At 47.4% G+C, this 16,995-nt stretch overlaps 1 protein-coding gene across 3 annotated transcripts in view; it reads right to left on the bottom strand.

Annotated features, from left to right (window-relative positions):
* Positions 1-16,995, bottom strand: part of ADAP2 (ArfGAP with dual PH domains 2) — a 29,239-nt gene that overhangs the window by 10,558 nt on the left and 1,686 nt on the right. For 2 of the 3 annotated variants that reach the window (XM_087440776.1, XM_087440777.1), the window contains exons 3-7: positions 15,751-15,842; positions 12,725-12,804; positions 11,667-11,779; positions 6,341-6,487; positions 2,433-2,516 (exon numbers count right to left, since the gene is read on the bottom strand). In XM_087440776.1, the coding sequence (XP_087296902.1) occupies positions 2,433-2,516; positions 6,341-6,487; positions 11,667-11,779; positions 12,725-12,804; positions 15,751-15,842 (516 nt within the window). Of the gene's footprint in view, positions 1-2,432; positions 2,517-4,025; positions 4,496-6,340; positions 6,488-11,666; positions 11,780-12,724; positions 12,805-15,750; positions 15,843-16,995 lie in introns of those variants that run through there. The other variant, XM_087440778.1, reaches the window with a different exon arrangement.

Genomic DNA, 16,995 nt, shown 5'->3' with positions numbered 1-16,995 from the left:
TGTGCATATGAAGAAACCAGGCCTCAGAGAAGTGGTTGGGGATTTTCCCAAAGTCACAGTGCTAGTCGGATGAAGAGGTGGATTCGCACCTAGGGCTGACAGACACCAGACAGACTCTACTGGTCCTCCTGTCACTACTGTGATGCTGAAGTAGAAACATGCCAGAGCCCTCTGATCAGGCCCCTGGCCAAGACCTGGTCATTGGCGGGGATTCTGACACAGGACCGCAAGGAGATGATGGCAGAGCAGGCAAGTAGAGAAAGCTCTGGACTAGGAGCTGGGGGGCCCGGGTTCCAGCTCCAGTTCTGACCTCAACCAGCTATGCGACCTTGGTAAAACCTTATGCCTCTTGGGCCTGTTTCCCTCTGTGTAATAAGGAAACTGGATTACATGGTCTCCAGGATCCCCCAGCTTGCCATCCTAAGCTCAGAGAAGCTTCCCAGCATTGATGCTCCAGGGGGTCAAACTGGCAAGTCCAGAGCCTCAAACAATAGCCCAGGCTTCTGAGAGCAGAGGTGGTTCTCCAGAGCTCCAGGGCCCAGGACAGAGGCAAAGGGGAGGTGAGGTCTGGGGAGCAGGAATGGGAAGTCTGAAAGGGGGAAAACTGTGAGCCAAAAACGAAAATATAACCTATACCACTCCCCTTTCCCTGAAATACATTCTGCAGGCTTTAATCCCTTCATTTAGAGGAAAGAAAGAGTCCGTAACAGCTCAATTACCTAAACTTGAGCCAGGGCAGGGCTAATCTAGGCCTAGGGAAACAATTGGAAGACGAAGGAAAATCACGTAGATGGAGGACTATTTACTGTACCTTAGATGCTTTGGCTCACTCGAGTCTCACAATAGCCCCGGAAGGTAGGTATTGTCCCCATGGTGACAGATGAGTAAACTGAGGCTCAGAGAGGTGAGGTGGCTTGCCCTAGGTAACACATCAGCTTCTCTGACATCAGAGTCCATGCATTTCTTATTACAGGACCACAAGCCCCCCAGGACTCCCTGGGTTTCTGGCACCTGGATCCCCAAGTTTGAGCCAAGCCTGGGTGATGGCCCAGAACCTCAACCATCCATAGACATAGGGGGAGGGAAGACTGGGAGAGGGGCGGAGAGGGGGGAGATTAGGGGTGGATAAGGGGTAACAATGGTGGATGAGGGAGGCAAGAGAACATTGAGGATGTTGGCCAAAGACCAATTTCCTCCGCAGGGGTCAGCAAAGTTGGAGAGCCAGCCCAGATAAATAAGGCCCAGCGTCTGCACTTTGTCCTCTCCAGTCAGCAGTCAGCACTCCTAAGGCCCCGCCCACAGGAAAGCACAGTCACCAGTTCCGGGTGCTGACTCTGCAGACAACGAGGGTCCTGACCCAGGCCTGGCTGGAACTGCTCCCAGAGAACTGCCATCTCAGTGTGTCACTGGGCCTGGAGTGGAGCCCCATTCCAGACACCTCGCTCCCTGCAAACCTTGGAATTAAGGAGCATTTAGGCTTTCAACAAGGGTTTAATCTTTTGGAATAAGAAAGTCCCAGGATTAACATGATCTCTCCACCCCTGGCACTTACAAAATCCTCTTAGGGCAGGGCTTAAAACAGGAATCAGAGCATAGCACCTCAGAGCTGGAAGGGACCCTGAAGATGACCCAGACCAAACATCATCTTACAGATGTGGAAACAGATGCTCAGAGAAGTGACGTGACCTGCAGTGGTCACACAGCAAGTTAGCGACAGAGCATCCAGGAGAACCCAGGCCTCCTGGCTCGAGGTAGTATCCTCTGGCCCACACTATGCGGCTTCCCCAGCCAAGGCTGAGAGATGTGGATGGATGCCCCAGCTGTCTGAAGACAATCAAAATGAAGTTCTCAGGCTCACCATTACCTTGGCCATGAAAGGCAGACTGTTCCTGTTAGAACTGCAATGAGGAAGACCCCACTGCCTTCCGAGACCAGAACACGAAAGGGCAAAAGAGGGGATGTTAGAGTGGGAAAAGCATCCTCAGTTTCTCATCAGTGAAATGGGGATAAGCACCCCCAGCTAACCGCCTGCTACAAGGGATCACCAGATAAAAGGGATTAAAAGACAAAATGAGCTCAAGAGCACTTAGTAAGCAGTATGTTAGGGATCGCTCATACATTTTAGTAGGAGAAGGGGTCAGAAAGAGATGCCCAAATCCTGAGCCCTTGACACTGTGGGTGGTGGCCATGCATCCTGAAGGGGCGAGCCTGACCTGATTTTTGGAAGCTGCCTTGCCATGTGTGAGGCCATAATCCCCCAGCCTCCCTGGGAGAAAGCTTTTGGTTCCCTCTGAGATACCCAACCCCAAGTCTCAAGGTCTTGCCTGCAAACAAACCTAGTCTGGCCTCTGAGTGTCTTCGAGGTCAGCAGACAAGGAAAGAAGGAGGTGGCAGAGAGGAGACTCGGAAGTTGGGGTCCACGTTTAGCTCACCTCAGACTCTGGGAGCTCAGGAAAGACCATTTTTAGGTATTGCAGACGGGCTGCACGGAGGGCATTGAACCAGTCCACTATCTCCTGCGGAGAAAAGGCAAAGGACAGACAGACAGCCCATGAGACGGAGGCGGGGGGAGCTGAGTCTCGTAGTGGGAGGCTAGCTGGATCTTCGGGTTTGGGCCCATGCATTCGGCACATGCACACACCCCCAATTTCACTCAGGGGCCTGTGGGCTGATCAGGCATCTGGGAGGACAATGCCAGAAGCCAGGGGGGCTCACCTGAGCAAGTGGCAAGCCACTGACAGGGAGATCCCCAGAGCCATGGGAAAGGACCATGAGGAGCCTCACGGGAGTTATGCAGTGGCCCAAAACAGTGCTTCCACTCTCTAAGGTGTGTACCAACGACCTGAGGATCTCGTTAAAATGCAGATTTGGATTCAGTGGGCTTGGCTTGAGACCCGAGATTCTGAATTCCTAACAAGCTCTCAGGTGATGCGATGCTGGCCAGTGGGACACACTTTGAGGAACAAAGGTCCTCAGATGTCAAAAACCGGGTTTCAGGTGGGGGCACGTGCACTTGGGGATGCTCCTCCAATGGGGATGCTCATTGCCAGGAGTGCAACTTAGGCTAAAGCTGGCTTGGACCTTTTGCTGTCACTCTGAGAGATTGCCTCTCTCAGCAATGTGGGCCACCATCATCTCTCACCTGGTGAACCGCTTATCTGGCTGGCTGTGCCTCTGCCTGCTGCTCTCCCACCGGTCCTCCCTACGACAGCGAGCATGATTTTCCACTTGCAAACCTAGCTGAGTGTAGCCTAGAGTCCTCTCCATTTCCCTCAGGAAAAAAGTCTAAGTTCTTTAGTATGACTTACTTTGCCCTCTGAGCTCCTTCCATACCAAACCATTTGCAATTCCCCCAATACATGCTGTTCCCTCCTCCTGGAACACTCTGCCTCACCCACCTCTCTCCCCTCACCCTCCACACACCTTTTACCCAGAACATTCTACTCATCCTGAAGGTCAGTTTAGATGTTGTAATAGATTTTTGTTCAGCCCAAGCCATGCTTCTAGGGGAACTTCCCCACCCATTCTCACCCACCCACCACCCACCCACTATTGCAGCCACATTTGCTGCTATGATCCCACCCCTTTTTAGCCAGAGCAACTGGACTAGGGCTGGACCAATGCAGGGGCTGGACCAATGCAGAGGCTGGACTGGGCTTCTCAGATTCTTTCTTCTAGGAATTTGGAATTGAGAGGCTGAAAGACTTGTTCAAATAGCTGCAGTGCTGCACTGAGATGTAATACAGTGATTGAGAAATGCATCTGGATATGGTTTTGGAGGAATGAAACATCATTACCCTTTCTCTCTCACAGGTCTAGCACATAGGCCTAGTATTTTGGAGTTCTGAGCTCTCTTGTCCTGGGAGGTAAGAACCTTCTTGGGTCTCAGGCACTAAGGGAATGGGGTCATCCCAGGAAATAGTCACCTAGCCCTTCACTTTGGAAAGTCTCTCCAGTCACAGACTGGTGACCCTGGGGCCAAGTCCAACTTCCACACATGTTTGTTTGGCTCTTGAAGTTTTGTTTGCTTGTTTCAATCCTCAATACAGGTTTTCCTGTTTGCCACAGCCTTATAGCTGTCCACTGCACTTTTAAATTACCTATCTGGCTCCTGCAGGCATGACTTTGCAGCCCCTCATTTATGCCCAGCTAATGCAGAAGCTGGCACATCAAGGGAAAGAGGAGAGTGGCCAGACCCAGGTTGTCAGATGCTCTAGAACCAGGCAAGTGGGAAGGAGCCAGGTACCATAAGGGTCAGAGACCTTGGGCACCTCAGCAAAAGTCCTCGTAGCAGCAATTGGCATGGAGGGATGGCCACCGGTATCCAGCCAATCCGGACATGGGGCAACAGCAGAGAGCCCACCATGGACTGCGAACCAGGGATCTCCTCCATGTCTGCCAGACTGCCTGAGTCCCAAGACTCTGGTAAGGCCAAGGGTGGGAGCCGAGAAAGATGATTGATATTAGATTTCTTGCCAATTTTGGGAATGGGGTCCTGAAATTCAGAAAAACAAAGAAGTGGGACATTACTTGCACCCCTGGTGTTATAGAAAAATGTGTTCCTGTTAGAAAGAGGGTGTACACACTCGCTCTCTCTCACACACACACCACACACACCACGGTTCCTGATTCTAATCTCTCAGGAGGCCCAGCCATACTTCTAGCCCTTGAAATAAATACCCTTGTATCTTTCCCATTCATGGCCCCTTTAAGCTGCTTTGAGTGTTCTCTTTTTCAGCATATTCACACAATTCTTAAACAGAAACTCCTTTTCTGGAAAGCCTTTTTGACTGCCTCCTGTCCCCCCAGACTAGACCACTTACATGACTCCTGTGTGTCCCCAGCACGACCTCCACCCCAGCACGTGGCATCATCAGTGCCTATTTCCCCATCCGTCTCCCTCCCTAGACTGTGAGATCCTTGAGGCCCACCCCCGGCTCTGCCCCGTTCACTACTGCACTCCCTAGGACCTGGACAGTGCTTTGCACATTGCAGGGGCTCACTAAGATTTATTGAAAGAGTGAATTCATGAAAGAATAAATGATACAGATGTGAAATTGCTCAAGATTTTGTCTTTTACATCTGCTACAATCATGAGCAAATAACAACAGTAGCAACTAATGTTTGCGATGCACTTCACCATAATGAAGTGCTTTCACCTTCATGGTTCTTGGTCACTCAACCCTCAAACGCCCTCTGAGAGGTGGGTGTTATGATCCATAAGCAAGCAGACTTAGGAGGGGAAGGGACCTGCCCCCAGTGACAGGGCCAGGAGTGACAGAACCAGGGCCCCTACTTCTGACTCTAAACCCCTTCTCTTCAGACCACATCACCAAGATCTCTGCCCAGACTCTGGGGAAAGCATGAAGTCTGCTGGGAGGGCGATCCATTGTCACCTCCCCAGTGCTGGGGTGCCTTGGGAAGATCTGGTCCCTGTATCTGGTTCCTGGCTCCTGCTGCCAAGGGTTTTCGCCCCAGCAGAGGCACACGGGGTGGTAAAATGGGTGTCAGGCTCAGGAACCATTGGCTGTGTGACTCTGAGCAAGTGACTTAACATGTCTATGCCTCAGTAACACGGGGATAAAACATTTTCAGGGTTGTTTTGAGGATTAAGAAATGATGTATAGTGATTACCAAGAACAGTGCCTGGCACAGAATTAATAGATACTTACAAAATGTCAGCCCCCACCTTAACCCCTCCCCGCCTCCACTTAGCATCTCTGTCCCTTGCCCAGTCACATGACCCTGCTCATTCTGACCCAGCTTACTCTCTTGGACCTGTACCATTGGCCTGCTCTTCTCTGACGGAGCTGATTTCCTAGAACTTTAAGTAGTGCTTCTCAAAATTTAATATGTTTAAGGACCACCTGGGGGTCCTGTTAAAATGCAGTTTCTAATTCAGTAGGTCCAGGGTGGGTATGAGATTCTAGTTCTAACAAACTCCCAGGTGATGCTAATGCTGTTGGTGCAGGACCACGTGTTGAGAGGCAAGGCCGTAGAGTGCACTGCTGCCTTATCTTCTATCCATTCCTCTTCCCATATTAAGAATCTCTGGTCCTACCTGGATTTGCCACCCCTGAGCATAGTCCCTTCTGCTAATTGGACTCCCCTGGGTGGCTGTGAACTGTCCAGACACACCCATGATACCTGCCAGGTTCCTCTCCCTGGTCTCACTCTGCCTTACTCATACCTCTCTGGCCTCAGACCAGAAAGTGACAATAGATTAAGGCAAACAGCAGCAGCAAATCTCCCGAGGCTGCGCAAGGGAGCCAGTGAGCTGGGTCTACCGAGTCCGGGGATGCTGAGCTGGACACCAGTGTGGCAGGGCCAGTCATCTCACCTTCCCACTCTCGTGATACACAAACAGGTTCCTGATGTGCCCCTCTCTGCTGTAGGTGATCTGCAGCCCGTGGGGGTTCCCTATCTTCTCTGTCTGGAAGGTGGCATTCAAGTCCTTGATGCTGATGACAGCTTTGGGGCTTTTACCCTGAAAGAGAGGAAGCGGATACTCAAGATGCTGACAGTCAGCGGGGTGATTTCTCATTATAGTCACCAATGAGACTGAATGCCTTAATGCAAACAGATAACCAATTTGTAACTCTGCCTGGGTTTTTAATGTTCTTGCTCTAATGTCAAGATGCACAGACACTCTCCTGCTCTCCTGTATTCAGCTATCCCACCATTCCTGCTTAATCAGATTGGCCTCTCTGAGCTGGAAGGGGGCTTTGAAAGTCTTTCACTGAGGACTTTTCAAACATTTTAGCCATAGAACTTTTTCTGAATCAAATCATCCATGGAAGCCAAACAAATAAAATAAAATAAAAGAGATAAACAGATAAAAGCAGGTGTGGGGGCCTCAAAGCACTCCCTCCCACTCTACTCTCTGTTCTCAGGTTCTGAAACACAGTTTGAGCACTAACTGAGCTAAGAAGGGAAGGGAAAAGAAGTGCTTTCCTTCAAAACTGAAAAGAGAGAAAAATGATAAAAACACTCTAGACCTCTGGTAGCCATTCACCATACGTGGCTATTAAAATTAAAATGAAATGAAATTAAAACTTCAGTTCTTTAGTCACACTTAGCCCCATGTCAAGTGCTCAGGAACCACCTGTGCCTAGTGGCTAGGGTATTGGACAGGTGCAGACGCAGAACATTTTCATCACTGAAGAAAGTCCTATTCGAGAGTCTTCTCCATAGGGAAATTTGGTCACATTTATTAAAATGTTGAGTGTTTTGCTTTGACCCACAATTTTGCATCTAAGAATCTATCCCAAGGAAGTAATTGCATTACTATGCAAAGATGTATGTCAAAAGATGTTTACTGCGGTGTTGCTTATAATAGTTTAAAAAAAAAAAAAAGGAAGAAGAAATTATTTAAATATCCATCAGTGATAACGGGTTAAATAAAAAAATCGTGGTAAATCCACACAATGAAATGCCACAGAATTTTTTAAAGGACAATTTAGATCAATATTACTAATATGAAAAAATGTCCATGACATCCATGAGTGAGAAATACCAAGTCCCAGAACAAGGTGTGTAGTTGGAACCTACTAATACAAAAATTATACACAGGTACACACAAAAATATATGTACATTATATATAAACATGTGTCCATATATATGTATATTTGAACATGCATAAAAAGTAAAGACAGATTTACACCAACACTCTCAACAATGGTTTTCTTGAAAGATTACTGGAAGACTTTCATTTTAAAATATTTACTATGGGGGCCGGCCCGGTGGCAAAAGCGGTTAAGTGCGCGTGCTCCACTGCAGTGGCCCGGGGTTCACCACTTCGGATCCCGGGCGTGCACTGACGCACCGCTTGGCAAGCCATGCTGTGGCGGCCTCCCATATAAAGTGGAGGAAGATGGGCATGGATGTTAGCCCAGGGCCAGTCTTCCTCAGCAAAGAAAGAGGAGATTGGCAGATGTTAGCACAGGGCTGATCTTCCTCACAAAAAAAATAAATAAAATATTTACTATGAAAAATACTAAAAATATGAAAAAGTACATCTAATTACAATCAATATTGTTCCTAACTTTTTAAAAAAAGAAATATGATATTACTAATAAAGCCAAAATCCCTTTAACTACTATTCACCCTGTGCCTTTCTCTTCCTCTACTTCCCACAGGCAATCACTGTCATAAGTTTCATGTTCATCCTTCTAGTTCACTCTTTATACTTTTACACACATATACACATATCTATATGGCTTTAAGTTACATAAATGGTGTCATACTATATGGATCATTCTGTATCTTGCTTTTGTCACTCACATATTTTTTTGTTCTATCCATGTTGAGATATACCCACCTAGTGTGCTCTCGTAAATGACTACACCAAAAGTTATCAGTCTGTTTTCCTGTTGACGGACATTGAGATTGTTTCTGATTTTTGCTGCAGTCAGCTTGTGTCCCTGGTACACATATGTAAGGGTTTCTCTAGGTCACAGGATACATCTAGGAATGGAATTGCTAGATCACAAGTGTGTACATCTTCGACTTACCAGAAATTGCCAAATTATTTTGCTGAATGGCACTTCACAGTGGTTGTACCAATATTTACTTCCATCAATAACACAGAAGAGTTCCCCTTTCTCCATATTCTCACCAATCCTTGACACTGCCAGTTTTTAACATTTTTGCCGACATAATGAGTTTGAAATTGCATCTCATTGTTAATTTTCATTTAATCAACTTTATTGGGATATATTTTATAAACAATAAATGTACTCATTTTAAGGGTACAGTTTGATTTTGGACAAGCGTATATACCCATGTACCACCACCACAATCAAGATATAGAACATCACTATCACTTCAAAAGAGTTCCCTCCCATCCCTTTGCGGTCAATCCCCACCACACCCCAATCCCAGACAATCACTTATCTGCTTTCTATTGGTATAGAGTAGTTTTGCCTGTACTAAAATTTCATATAAATGGAATTATGTAGTACACACTCTTGTATAAGGCTACTTTTGCTCAGAATATTTTTTAGATTGATCCACACTGTTGCATTTATTAATAGTTTGTCTCTTTTTATTGCTGAGTAATATTCTATTCTATGGATAACTACAATTTGTTTATTCATTCAGTTGTGGATAAGAAATTGATGTTTTAAGCCACTAAGTTTTAGGGTGGTTTGTTACTCAGCAACAAATCACTAAAATACTCAGTCCTTAGACACCTTTTCTCATCTACCCATACTCTCTGCCGAGGTGATCCCAGCCAGTCCCATTGCTAAACCAGTCAACATGCTGATGACTCCAGCTCCAAACTCTCCTCAAACCTCCAGACTCCAACTTCTTTCTCAAAGTCTCCACTTGGGTGACTAATAAGCATCTGCAGCTAAAAAGGACTCTTGATCATCCCCTTAGGGAGCTAAGTCTTTGCCATCTCAGCAAATGGCAAATCTGTCTTTCTAGTTGCATAGGGCAAAAGTCTGGGAATCATCCTCGATTCCTCTTACTGTCACACCCCACATCCAATCCTTCAGTAAATCCCATTGGCTCTACTTCTAAAATATGTGCATAATCTGACCATTTCCAACCACCTCCTTCACCGCCATCCTGGTCTGATCCATTATTATTACTTGATTATTGCAGCAGCTTCCTAACTGGTGTCTCTGCTTCTGCTCTTGCCTCCTCCCTGCCCTACCCCCACCCCAGCAGCAGCCAGAGTGTTCCTTTAAAAAAGCTTAAGTCAAATTATATCACTTCTCTGCTCAAAACCCTCCTGTGGCTTCCCATCTCCAAGTAAAGTCCAAATGCCTAAATTTTTTGTAAATCATCCAATAAGGGACTTGTACCTAGAACATATAAAGAACTATTACAGCTAAATAATAAAAAGACAACCTAATTAAAATATGAGAAAAGGATCTGAATAGACATTTCTACAAAGACTGGCCAATAAGCACATTCAAAAACACTCAACATGGTCAGCCATCAAGGAAATGCAAATCAAAATCACAAGGAGATACTACCTCATATCCACTAAGATGGCTATAATCAAAAAGACAGATAATAACAAGTGTTGGTGAAGATGTGGAGAAATTGGAACCTTCATATATTGCTGGTGCGAATATAAAATGGTGCAGCCACTTTGGAAAACAGTGTGAGAATTCCTCAAAAGATTAAACATAGAACTACTATATGACCCAACAGTTCCACTTCTAGGTATATACCTAGGAAAAATGGAAATATATGTCCACAGGAAAACTTGTACATTAATGTTCATAGCAGCATTATTCATACTAGCCAAAAAGTAGAAATGATCCAAATATCCATCAATTGATGAAGGAATGAATGAAATGTGATATATCCATACAGCAGAATACTACTTGGCAATAAAAAGAAATGAAATACTAATACGTGCTACGACATGAATGAACTTAAAAACATAATGCTAAATGAAAGAAGTCCGTTACAAAATACCACATATTGTATGATACCATTTATATGAAATGTCCAGAATAGGCAAATCCATAGAGACTGAAAGTGGATTAGTGGTTGCCCAGGGCGTGTGGTGGAGCAGAGTGGAGGATTACAGCTAATAGGTATGAGGTTTCTTTTTGGGGTTATGAAAATGTTCTAAAATTGATTGTGGTGATAGTTGCACAACTCTGTGAATATACTGAAAGCCATTAATTGTACACTTTAAATGGGTGAATTTTATGGTATGTGAATTTATATCTCAATAAAGCTATTTAAAAAAAAAAATCCCAAGTCTCACTATGGCCTACGAGGTCCTCACCTATGTGAGTTTATCTCCTTCCATCCTTTTCTTTGCTCACTCTGCACCAGTCACTTTGGCCTCCTTGATGCCCTATAGACCCACCAAACATACTCCTAGCTCAGGCTAGGGCTATGTCTTATGGTTGAGCAGTTTGTGCACTGAACAAAAAGCCCCTAGCTGAGGGTGCAAGAGAGAAATGCAATTCAGCTGTCTAGACTGGGACCCAGGGACTGCACCCTCTCAGAGTGGTCATCTTTCCTAATCAGCACACAGGTCTGTGTGCTGGCCATGACCACGCTCAGGGCTTCTGCACACACTGTCCCCTCTACTTCTTCTCCTCTTCCCCCACGTATCCACATAAGTCACTCACATTTATTCAGTTCTCTGCTCAGATGTCATCAGAGAGGCCTCCCCTGACCACCCTGTGGTAGCACCCCCCACGCTCCCATCATTCTCTAAACTTTTGCCCTCTTTTATTTTACTTCCTAGAACTCACTGCCACCTGATATATCATTTATTGATGTATGTTTGGGTTACCACCTGTCTCCTTCCACTGGAATGAAAACTCCATGAGACTAGGAGCTTCGTTTAGTTCATGGCTGTACCCTCAGTGCCTAGAATAATGTCTAGTATATAGTAGGTGCTCAATAAAAATTTATTGAATGCATGAATAAATTAACTAAAATCAAGTGATCATCAAAGGCTTAATCACAGACCAGGCTAAGCCCATTCTAGGTGAACAGAAGGTATATTTTCTAGTGGACTGGATTGATTGTATAACCAAGGAAAAGTAGCAGAATGTGGTGCCTAACTCTGATTGGCCGAGATCATCCACAAGATAAGGCGCCAGTGATTGAAATGTAGGCCTCAGGGAGTGAGAGCCAGTGCTCAGGGAGGAGACCCCTTGCTGGTCTGGCCTGTTACCTCTTCTTTAGTGTAGTACTTCAGGAGGCCTTCTCTTGCCAGGAGGACAAACCTCCTTCTCAGGAACTGCGCGTTGTCCTTTCCCCGCTTCCACAGGAACCCTTCTCGGTTACCTTAGCCACCAAGGACAAGAAAGAGCGAACATCCACAGCCTTAAGATGAACAAGCAGCTCGTAAACCTTGTAGGGTCTCAGGGGTGGAATGAACTCCCCACCTGCTGCTAAAATGTCTCAAATCTAACTCAGCTATTTCAGCTGCAGGACGCAGGGATCCTGTCTAGGGCCAAATTTGCAATGTCTCATGATTTCAGTTGGGCTCTCCCGAACATCCTTCCTTGGCTGTTTCATGAGAAGACATAGTAAACCCTTAAGTAGACTAAGTCCTGAGAAACTGGACTTATTCTGAAGGAGGTCCATATGGTCCTGCCCAACTTCAAGCTGCCATCAGCCTAATGACACTCTCCAGAGTGCAGGAATAACGAGTGACCTCTAGGCACCTGCTGGTTGAAGAATACCATGCACTCCTGGTAGCTAGGAGTTGAGCACTGGCTGCCTCTGGTCCTCAAAGAGTGGTTTTCTACACTTTGCTCTATGGATCAGTGTCAGCTTGGACTCAGAGCAGCTGGACAGAAACTGCCACAGGCCCAGGGTCACCGATGTGGCTGAGCCCTGCACAAAGGCGGAAAAGGAGGCTGAAATCCAGCCCACGCACCCTACCACGCCTGGTGCCACACCAGGGGCTACATTAGCTGCAGCTGGGAGCAGGGGTGCCTTTTTCTAATTGGTCTGCTCAGTGGGGGAGTCTTACTGCAACTTAGACTATACACACACTTGTGGCCCTGCAGTGACCTCAGGCAAATATGCTTCTCGGCCACTCAAACCATAAAACCAGCTGATGTGTTGCTGTTTCAGAGGTAAAGGAACCCACACCTTGGCCTCTGTGGCCAGAGTGAGGGTAGCAGGCATCTCCTGGTTGGACCTTGTTCTTAATACTCAGGCACTTTGTTTTCTAGAACTTATTAGAAGATAGACCTCAAAAGATGATGAAAATAACTTTACCTGGGGGTAAGATGGTCTTCCCATCAGCCATAAATTCCTGTCTCTCATACTTAGCTCGAATCCATTGTTCCTTTAAGACCCTAAAAAGAGAGAACCTGTGTTCAGCTGTGTCTGATGCAGCCTCTTCCCACAGTAACTTTCCGAGACCCTACAGCCGAGGGTGGGAACATCACAGCAGCTGCCATACTGCCTGCTCAGGCTACCCAGGGTTTCTTGGCCTCAGCACTCTTGACATTTGAGGCTGGATAATTCTTTGTTGTGTGGGGCTGTCCCGTGCTTTGTAGGATGTTTAGCAAGGTCTCTGGCCTCTACTCTCTGGGTGCCAATAGCACCCTCTCCCCAGCTGTGACACCCAAAAATGTCTTCAGATATTGCCAGTGTCTCCTGGGGGGAAATATTTCCCCCAGTGGGCTACATGAAAACCGCTGGGCTATTCCAACCCTAGCCTCAGCCCTCTAGGTCAATGAGACAGATACCGGCTCTCCTGGACCAACTACACTGCCTCCTCCCACTGCATGCTCATGAGCGTAAGCCAGGAGAGTCCATGAGCCTCTTCCTGTGGCCTGTGCATGAGATCTAGGCATGCTACATTGGACAGAGCAGTAGTCTCGGGGTTTGACTACCTGGGATCTGGTCCCACTCTACCGTGTATCCACTGTGTGACCAAGGGCAAGTCACTTAGCTACTCTGAACGTGGGGAATATGCCAATAATATTACACCTACCTATCCCTCAGGGCTGTTAAGACGTTTAAATCTATATAAAGGGCCTTGTACCACATTCAGCACATAGTAGATTTAATGTTAGCCCAAAAAGATATTGTCATCCATGATCCCTGCAGAAAAGTCATGCAGCCAAGAGTGGATGTATTTCAACTGTTTGGTTCCCTCTCGCCTTTTCCAGGTAAATGTTCCAAGGTTTCTATGACCTCACCCCACAGCCACAGGGAATGACCAAGAGCTGGGCACCTGGCCCAAACTGGTCAACCAGAGCTCTGCCCTGGGCTGCGTGGACCAAAAAGAGCAAAACTGAGAGAAGGATGGATGGGAAGCCCTCTCGGGAACAAGCTGGGAGCTGGAGCCGGGGACCTGGAAGTGGTCTTGTTCCCAGCTGCATGAAGGAAGCTGGCTGAGAGAAAGAGATAGGAATGAGGGCCAGAGACAGTGTAAGAGACCTGGAGGCGTCTGAGCCCCCGGCTTGTCCTTCCTGAGGGTGGCTCCACTCCAGAGGTCTGAAGGACCTCTCTTCCTCTTGAGGTCTGAGCCCCAGAACCCATAGAATTCCCTTGTGCCTCAGCTGGTTTGAACTGGGTTTCTGTCACTTACAATCAAGAGTCCTACCTAATGCGCAGCCCTCACCCCCAGCACATTGAGGAGAGTCACCAAGCCCACCGTGGAACCCTGAGCCACAGCATCAAAGCTGGGAGAGGGAATGGAAACTGAGGCCCCAATCCCAGTCCTGGAGGTGGGGATTTTAGAGGACTTTTAGAATCGGGGAGAGGAGGCCATTAGTATTCAGCTAAAAGGGGTTAACGTGCAGGACTGTTGTTGGAGTCAGGAAAACAGTGTCTCTGTAGTGCTGGCAGAAAGCCTAGCACATAGTGGGTGCTCACCAAGTGCCTGCTCCTTTCCCCTTGGAGCAAAGGGGTGAGTGGCAGCAGGGAGGCAAGATGGCCAGGCCTTCTCATGTTAAGTCTGGCAGATCCATCTGCTGGCCAGGGACCAGGCAGCATTCCAAAGCTGACACTGAGAAATGGATTAAAACTAGCATGTTGGGTGGCCTATGAGATGTTTTACATAAATTATCTCATTTAATCTCTCCCACTGTGCTATAATGTAGGCATCATTATCTACATTTCAGAGATGAGGATGCCACGAATCAGAGAGGTTTGGTAACTTGTCCACCTTCTCACAGCTAGATAGTGGTAGAGTCAGAAAACAATACTGGGGTCTTCCAAATCGACAGCTGTGCCTCCCCTACCACTCCAGGCTGCATCAGTAGCCCCTGGGTTGTTTCAATACTGGGAAATTATAGGACGCTAGGTACAGTTGTATAGTTTGTGTATTGTCCAAAAGCATCCTGCCAAGGCTCGAGGACAACAGTGGCTGAAATGCAGCCTGCTTCCTGCAAGCCATGCCCCCATGAGGTCGTGTCTGCTCAGAGGGACACCTTCTCCCCATTTACACGAGGCGCGTCTAGCAGCCCTGGCGGTGAGGCTGAGTCCCTGGGAGGGAGGCTCAGGCTCAGGCAGTCAGTCCTGCAGAGGTCTGGGGTTACGAGGTACCAGTGTCACACTGACCCCTCACCTCCAGGAGACCCAAACCCTCCTGCTGCTTCACAGCCCCACCTCCCATTATACTGGATTTTCCCAATACCACGGTACAGTCACCCAGGCCGTGGTGTCGGATGGACTAGTCCCAGCTCTGCCTCTCTAAGCCTCTAAGCCTCAGGTTTTTCATCTACATCATGGGGATAATGGCAGTATTTATCTCATAAGGTTGTAAGAGAGAATTAAACAAATTAATGCACATAAGCATTTAGCACAGGTACATAGGAAAAGCTCAATAAATACTAGTAGCTACTGTTATTTTTACGGTTATTAATTAGGGATCTGGGGTCCAGGCAGCTGCTTTGGAGCTATGCTGAGCTGAGATGGGACAGCCCTAGGCACAACACTCCACAGGAAGTAGCTGAAACACATCTGCTCTACGAAAATACCAGTGTTTCTCTCCTCTTTCAAGTTAGCCACTACCGGTAGGCTATGAGCACATCAGAGGCAAAGGGGCAGAGCACAGAGAAAATGCCCCATTTCATAGCTGTGGAAACTGAGTCCCAGAGAAGGGAAGTGACAACCCAAGCAATAAAGGTAGGGAGGGGCTTAAACCAGGTTTATGTGTTCTCCATGACGGTACCAAATGCTTTCCTGGATCCACCTGTGGACCAGGTCTATAGAAGAGACTACCACAGACAAAGGTGGCGGAGAAGAGGTAGGGATGGGGAGGTGGGACCAGGAAATCACCCACTCACAGGCAGTCGTTGGCCTGGGGGATATAGTAGAAAGCAGGGACTCTGGCTTCGTACTTGGCCTTCACACGGAGGTTCCCGTTGTGGGTCATAAACTGCAAGACAACAGCAACTTGGGGTAATATTAGAACTCAAAAAAATGTGAAATGAAACCATGGTCTACCCAGAAAGCCATTGTTCTCACTGGCTCCCAGGCTGAGTCAGGAGACACTTCTACCGGAGTTTGACACGTCCCACTGGGCTTGGTCATCCACGCTGCTGGGAAGCCCCAGCCCGGAACAATGAGGAGCTATAACAACCATGCCTCATCCAGGCTGAGCACTTTACAGTTCTCACACATCAGCTCATTTGATCCCCTCAACCATTTTAATATTACCATCCCCATTTTAGAGATGAGGAAACTGAGGCTCAGAGAGGTTAGGTGACTTACCCAAGGTGACACAGCTAGTAAGTGGAGAGCTGGGATTTGAACTCAGACCTAACTCCAAAGCTCATGTTCTTTCTCCCACCCCCTCCATAGATGGCCAGGACCCCCAGCAGCAGTCTCTGCAAATCTGCAGGAGATGCATGTTGCCGGAGGATGGAAGAAGTCAGTACTGGCCTCACAGAGTGCATAGGTCATGATGATCACTGGGGCCCTTTGACACCCAAGAGACCCAGAGGCAGATGTGCCGAGAGCGGCCCTGCCAGCAGTCAGCACTCAGTGACAGCAGTGGCATATCTGGGGTGAGGGCACATGTGGGAAGAAACATCAGCTTTTTAATCCATGTCCCTTGGGCGGAGGGAACCCTATTCTCCCCTCCCCTCCCTGGGGTTGGGGGGAGCACTGGCCTGTGCCACGGGATTTGCATGGGCTTTGGATCCCAACAGAGCAGGGGTCACATCCCAGCTGTGCCATTTATTTACTGAGTGACTCTTGGGCAATACTTAACCCCCTGAGCTTCAGGAATCTCACCTGCAAAAACGAACAAAATATAAGAGGGGAGTTAAAAGGCACAAAGGAACAACCTTCAGGTTTACGTGTTGGTTTCCTGTCTTTCTCTTACACTAGAATGTAAGCTCCATGTGGGCAGAGACTTTACCTTGTTCACTGCTCTCTCCTAATACCCAGCACATAGTAGGTTTACAGTAACTATGTGTCAAAGGATAAGTAAAGCATCTAGCCCAGTGGTCTAGCACAGTGCCAGGCACAGAGTGGGCACTACTTCCTGCTTCCCCAACAGTCCTTCAAATCTTTGGTAACCAGCA

Source organism: Ceratotherium simum, chromosome 16 (genome assembly GCF_057802395.1).
Source record: "Ceratotherium simum simum isolate JZ-2026a chromosome 16, ASM5780239v1, whole genome shotgun sequence".
Classification (NCBI taxonomy): domain Eukaryota; kingdom Metazoa; phylum Chordata; class Mammalia; order Perissodactyla; family Rhinocerotidae; genus Ceratotherium; species Ceratotherium simum.
Note: the sequence above shows the minus strand (reverse complement) of the source record. Positions and strands in the feature narration are given on the sequence as shown.